This window comes from Echinops telfairi, unplaced genomic scaffold, assembly GCF_000313985.2.
Source record: "Echinops telfairi isolate 266 unplaced genomic scaffold, ASM31398v2 ScPeMD7_5592;HRSCAF=6446, whole genome shotgun sequence".
Classification (NCBI taxonomy): domain Eukaryota; kingdom Metazoa; phylum Chordata; class Mammalia; order Afrosoricida; family Tenrecidae; genus Echinops; species Echinops telfairi.
In genome coordinates, this window is record NW_022109491.1 from 23,491,844 (window position 1) to 23,498,039 (window position 6,196).

The following is a 6,196-nucleotide window of genomic DNA, read 5'->3' on the forward strand; positions in this document are numbered from 1 at the left end:
CACTGTCCTGCTCACTGGCCACCCTGAGAGCTGCCGGAGCTCTGCCACCAACCTCAGGTCCACACGACTGCACCGGCCCGTGACCTTCCGGCATGCTGCATCATTTCGTGTGACTGTGTGAGTCTGCAGAGGGACTGATGGACTTGAGTTAGGTTGGCCGCGATGTTTTCTTGATGTATAATTACCATACATACTTGAGTATAAGCCGACCCGACTATCAGCCGAGGCACCTAATTGTACCACAAAAACGGCATTAAAAATATGCTGAAAAACTCGGCTTATATAGGAGTATATACGGTACTTCTGGGCATAAAGCTCTTTCTTACACATATATAATTGTCACTGGATTTGTTTCTCTAGTCAGCCCGGCCTCGCACAAGCACATTCATATTCCGCAGGCACACAGAAGTAATGGGTTCTCCCTGGGCCGTACGCAGCAGGAGTCAGAAAGGGCCTGTTCTGTTCACAGTTCTCGCCCAGGAAAAGGAACAGAGGACTGTGTGTTTGGCTGCTAACCACCAGGTTGGCATTTCAAATCCATTAGCTGTTCTGCTGGAGAAAGGTGACCCTTTCTGCCCTTGTAAAGGGTCACAACCTCCGAAACCCACAAGGGCCGTTCTATTGAGAATGGGTCCCATGGCCGTGAGTGATCTCCCAGGAATGGAACCCTGGTAACTCATCGAATGAAGAGTTGGATTGATAACTAAAAGGGTGGCAGTTTGAACCCACTGTTCTGAGAGAGAAAGATTCACAGCCTGGGAAACCCCGTAGAGCAGTTCTACTGTGTCCTACGTGGTCAGTGAGAGTCGGAATCCACTGGACGGGAGTTTGGTTTTTGGGTGTCCCCCACTGTAGCACATTCTCTGACACATAACCAAACCCAGCCCACTGCCACTGAGTCTAATCCTATGGGACAGAACACACTGCTCCTTAGTGCTCCCGTGGCTGTGATTTAGGGGCTGCAGCACGCATTTATAGCGGTACGCATGGGCACCCAAATTTGTTTTCCAATGTGAGCATGCAGAGAAGGCACCAAATTACTTGTTGTGAGTCTTCTACCTGTGGCTCCCACCAGACGACTGGGGGGTGGGGGTGGGGAGGAGCAAATAAGATGTAGAGGACTTGAACAAAGTCCATCTGCCCATCTCACGGGCTCTAAAGTGAGCCATCCCAGAAGCAGGAAGAGAGACCCTCACAAGGAACAAGAGCGAGCATGTCCCAGCTCCCTGCACCAAGAAGCTGCTGCGCATGCATGCGGGCCTTGAGAGAGAGCAGCCTTCAGAAACAGGAAAGCTGAGTACCTTTGGGCAGGAAGCTGGCTTGCAGACTGGGGTGACCTTTGAGCATTTTTCAGGGTGCTAGGAGCTTTGTGGCCATTGCTCAAGCAGGGCATAGGCCAAGGGACTGTGTGTAGCCGAGAGGCCAAGGACGCGCCGGTGAGCATGGCTGAGGAGAGGCAGTGTGGACAAGATAGCTAGCTGTCAACATCTCTGACCCTGCCTGGAGACTGTATTGTCGTCGGTGGGTTCTGTAACGGGTTATAGACGCCAGCAGAGAGGCAGGGTGCCCTTGGGTAGGATGGTTAGTGTCAGGACAGGGGAAAGAAGGCCTTTCTGACCTATCGCCTCATCGGCATCATCCTGGGACAGATAGGCAGTTGGAGTCTCCTTCCACCTAATAGAGCCCGACGTGGTCTCCAGGATTCCTGGCAATGGCTCCTTGCCCTGGAAGCGCGAGACTTTGTAAGCGGAAGAAGGAAGGGGCATAGGACGTGGAGTGCTTGTGTCTTAGACAGCTCCTTTGGCTCTGAAGGAGCCCTGGTGGCTTCGGGGGTGGGGCAGTTCTACCTTGTCCGAGAGGGTCGCTATCAGCTGGGAAGGCCTGGATGGCGGCGAGTTTGTTTGAACGTTGGGAATTCTTTCCTGGATCAACCAGCTGAGAGGAATCCAGAGACAACGTGCTCACCTGCAGCTAAGGGGAGACAAGCTGTTTCTGGAGTGGCCTGGGGCAAAAGTCAAGCTGGTTAGACCAGGGGAGGGATAAAAGGCCAGGGCTTGCTGGGTTAGCCCTGCCAGAGGCCCAGACTCACACCAAATCCACAGCCATCCCGTTAAACCGGACTCACAGCCACTCTCTAGAACAGACAGACTGTTCTAGAGTCCGGAAATCCCGATAGGAGTAGAAAGTCTCGTTTTCCTTGTGTGGATTGATTGGTGGGTTCAAACTGCTGACCTTGTCTATAGTAGCCCAACATAACCCACGCTGGCACGAGCGGCCCCCCGGCTGTGCGGGTTGTTGTTGTGGTTGTTAGGTACTGTTGAGTCGGTTCTGACTCAGAGCGGCTCGTGTGTCTCTCAAATTGTGAGACACCACCCGGTCCTGCGCCAGCCTCACCTTTGTTCTCATGTTTGAGTCCCTAGCTGCAGTCACGGGGTCAGTCCATCTCACTGAGGGCCTGCCTCTTTTTTGCTGCCCCTCCACTTTACCCAGCATGATGTCCTTCTCCTGGGACTGGTCTCTCTTGGTAACGTGCCCAAAGTACACAGAGAAAACGAAACTTGAGTGTTTTAAAAGAGTGATATGTTTAGCTGACAGCACAATGGGTACTACTGGCTTCTTTGCCTGGTGTTATAGAATATCCATACATGTGTGATGGAAATGAATATTGGGAATTACAGTTACAGAGAACTTATAAGCCAGCATACCGTCCACATTTGATTGGGTGTGCTCAAAGAGGAGTTAGGAATTGCCAAGAAGAAGCAAGCTTCTTGCTGTTGATGTTGTTTTAAGTCAAAGTAGCATAGGGAGGCCTTAGGTAGAAAACCTGATCTTGACTCAGAACCTTTGGTCCCAGGACAGGTGCATTTGAAAAGGCATTCAGATCTATCCAGAACTGCCCAGAGACTAGGAGATTTCCAGGAAGGAAAGAAAGAACGAACGAAAGAGAGAAAAAGGCTGCTTGGCTTTTAAAATTTTAAGCAAGCATTCATCAAAGCAGGAGCCCCTGTGCTCACAGAGAAAACCCCTTTCTAGGACTGAGACTGAGACTTAATGGGAACCAGTGAGCAGCCTGGTACTTACTTGCTGGGGCGACCACCTGGATCTACTTGTTGAATGTGGGGAAACTCAGCATTGGAGAGAGGGGCCGAGTTGGACATGTCCCGTTGGCACCTGTTGGCCTGGTCCCCACAAGGTGGAGGGAGAAGAGAAAGGGCTGGCAGGGATGATGTTTTAGGAGCTGTGTGTGAACTCCTGAGCCTAATCCTTGGGGGCCAGGGCTGGTGTGTAGTAGAGCTTAAGTCCTGAGCACGAGGTTTGCAGAAGTCTATGATTCATTTAAGCAGCCGTGGTGGTGGAGTGGTTACACGTTGGGCTGCTAACTACAAGGTCAGCAAGGGGAGACCACCAGATGCTCGATGGGAGAAAGGTGGCGCTTTCTACCCCCATCAAGAGTTTGTCTCAGAAACTCCTGGGGGGAGTTCCACTCTGCCCTATAGGGTTGCTCTGAATCAGAATCCAGTCCATGGCAGGGAGGTTGGGTTTGGGTAAGGTTTCTTTTTTGAATCCTCACATAGGTTCATCCTGGAAATGTTCATAGCTTTGCCCTCAGGCACAGTGTGTTCCTTGCAACGCCTCTGACCTTCCCAGGCCTTCCCATTCCTGTAGCAGCCCCAGAATCTCACCTGACATTGATGGATTGATCGGCTGCTAATTAAAGGGCCAATTTCCTTTGTTTTCACATCCTGTTTAAGTAGCCACAGGTCTGTGAAAGGCGCCCCAGTGGCTGGAGGGCTACCCATTGAGCTGTTGCCTGCCATGTCAACGGCTGAAACCCACCAGCTGCTCCGCTGGAAGAAGACGAGGCTGCCTGCTCCCATACAGGTTTAAAGAATCAAAAACCCAAGGGGCAGGTCTAGTCTGTTCTGTGGGGTCACGCTGATGATCTCCCTCGTCCAGATGGTTCATTCTGTCATAGTATCAATTAAGACTTACTACAGGGGTGTGTATGTGTACGTACGTGTACCAAATAGATTTGAATTTGAGGCTGTTTTTCCTTGAAAACCATATGAGAGAGCGAAGGGGCCAGCTGGTTGGAGTGCATTTTACCTCGCTTGGATGGCTAGAGCTGATTTGGTCCATTTTGCCATTCTGTCGGGTAGAAAGTGAGACATCTCAGAAGCAGGGGTGGAGACTCCCTGCTGGCAATACAAAAGAGAGCCAGGAGCGGAAAGCCTCTGCGATCCTAGCCTGGAGGAGGGATCCCAGTAGGCTTTCCAGCCCATGGATTGAGTGAAGCTGAGAGCCTTCCGGCAGGAGGCAGCCTTACGGAGGTGCGGGCGCTTTGGGTATTAATCAGTATTTTTAAAAAAAGCCTTGTGACACTTGCCCAAGCTGGGCAGAAGCCAAGGAACCACACGGCCGAGAGGCCAAGGACCAGAGAGAGATGTACCTGAGGACATGGCTGAGAAGGCATCCTTGAGCCTTTCGGAACCTAACTTGTGCCCTCCTGACTTCCTTAATGAACCCCTGTAGTTGTGAGTGTTGTCTGAGTTGTGTGACCCTTATGACAGATTCTCGAGCCCAGCAGGGTAGTAGAAATGCCATGGTTGGTGTCAGAGTCGGGTAAAGAGGCTTGGAGGGTAGAAGTCTACCTGACCTCTGCCTCATAACAAGCATCCTTGGGCAGAGGTGGAGCTGGATGCTCCTTCCACCTAGTGGAGCCTGAGGAGGTGAGAGGTGGCCTCTACACCACTCCTTCAGGGTGGGACTGGGCATTTGCTAACCACGCAGATACCTAGAGATTCTAAGCTGGCAGGCAGCAGTGGGGCCTGCAGTTAGCAAGTACCTTAGGGAGTGGAGTTTGAACCCTAAAGACCTCCAATTTGGAGACCAGGTCCTCCTTGTTGCATTCTGGGAACCTCTTGCCTGGCCCTAGTCTTTCAAAACACCCCCTCAGGGGCTGCCCTAGGCCAGGCCAGTGTGGGGAGAGGGCAGTGGCTGAGCTCCCAGGATGGTTGGAGAGCCTTGGGCAACAGAGGAAGAGTCGCTGTAACTCAGGAATGCTCCCTGGAGGAAGTGATGTTTCAGCCTAGGGATCTTGTTTGTGCCCTACTTTTCTTCTTCTTGTGGGTCACCCCCCTCCCCATCCCCACCCTACATGCCGCAGGAAGTAAGCAGCTCTAGGCTTTTCATTAAATCTTCCACCTCTCACTGCTCAGCCCTGGCACGAGCCCTGTCCCAGAGGAGAGGGTGATGTTGCTCAAATGGGCTGGTGTCAGCAGTGAGAAAGGTTGGGAGAGGTGTGCCAGCATCAGGACTCCCACTTCCTCCCTGTGGTGAGGTTTCAGGTATAGCGTTGCCTCTCATGCAGCCGTTCACGCATGCAATGAAGTGGAGACTTGTGTGTTACTAAGATACTGAACAGGTTCCAGCAGAGCTTCTAGATTCAGACGGACTGGGAAGAAATTCCTGGTCGCCCGCATCTGAAAATCAGCCAACGAAAACCCAGTGATTCACAAAAGTCTGATGTCCAACAGATCATAGGGATGGCTGGGGCCTTGGAAGTCTCCATTCATTGGCAGCAACAGGGGCGTTACTTGAATGGTGGAAATGTGGCATCGTATTGTAAACCTTTGTTACCTCTGTGCCTCTCTCCTCCCAGAGCGTCAAGGTGGGTGCCAGCAAGTTTCAAAATAGTTGTTGAATGAGTGAGTGAATGAATGGAGTTCAAGTAGAAGCTGCACTAGCTAACAGAATGCATTCTAGCCAAGCAGAGCTCCAGAAGTCCAGGAAAAGCCCCAGAATTGCATTAGGCCAGGCATCCCTCCCCATTTCCTGGCAGCCCCCTCTGCTTGGCATCTGCTCTGCGAGGGGTAAGGGATGGGCTGGGTAGGATTTGAGAGTAAATGGCAAAGCGGGGACAAGTTGAGGATGGGAGATACGTTGGCCTGAGAATCCAGACTAGAGGACTGTATCTCGGGGTCTGGGCTGTGGCTAGCTGTGATGCTTTTAGGATAGAGGGATAAATGACTTCTTTATGAAGGGGTCCCTAGGATGGGGTGTGTCTGGGCGTGGGGTGGGGCTATCACGCCTCCGCAGGGGCTGTCAGGTCTGGAGGCGTGGAGTGAGAACGCGCCTGGCACCTCCCCGACAAAGCCTGCGCGCACTCGGCCCTGCGATTGGCTGTGGCGGCCAG

General features: G+C 52.2%; 1 protein-coding gene across 1 annotated transcript in view; it reads left to right on the forward strand.

Annotated features, from left to right (window-relative positions):
• Positions 1 to 636: 636 nt before the first annotated feature.
• E2F1 (E2F transcription factor 1) overlaps positions 637 to 6,196 on the forward strand; it is a 15,986-nt gene continuing 10,426 nt past the window's right edge. The window contains exons 1-2 of the mRNA XM_045295522.1: positions 637 to 642; positions 4,248 to 4,331. Of these exons, the coding sequence (XP_045151457.1) occupies positions 637 to 642; positions 4,248 to 4,331 (90 nt within the window). The remainder of the gene's footprint in view (positions 643 to 4,247; positions 4,332 to 6,196) is intronic.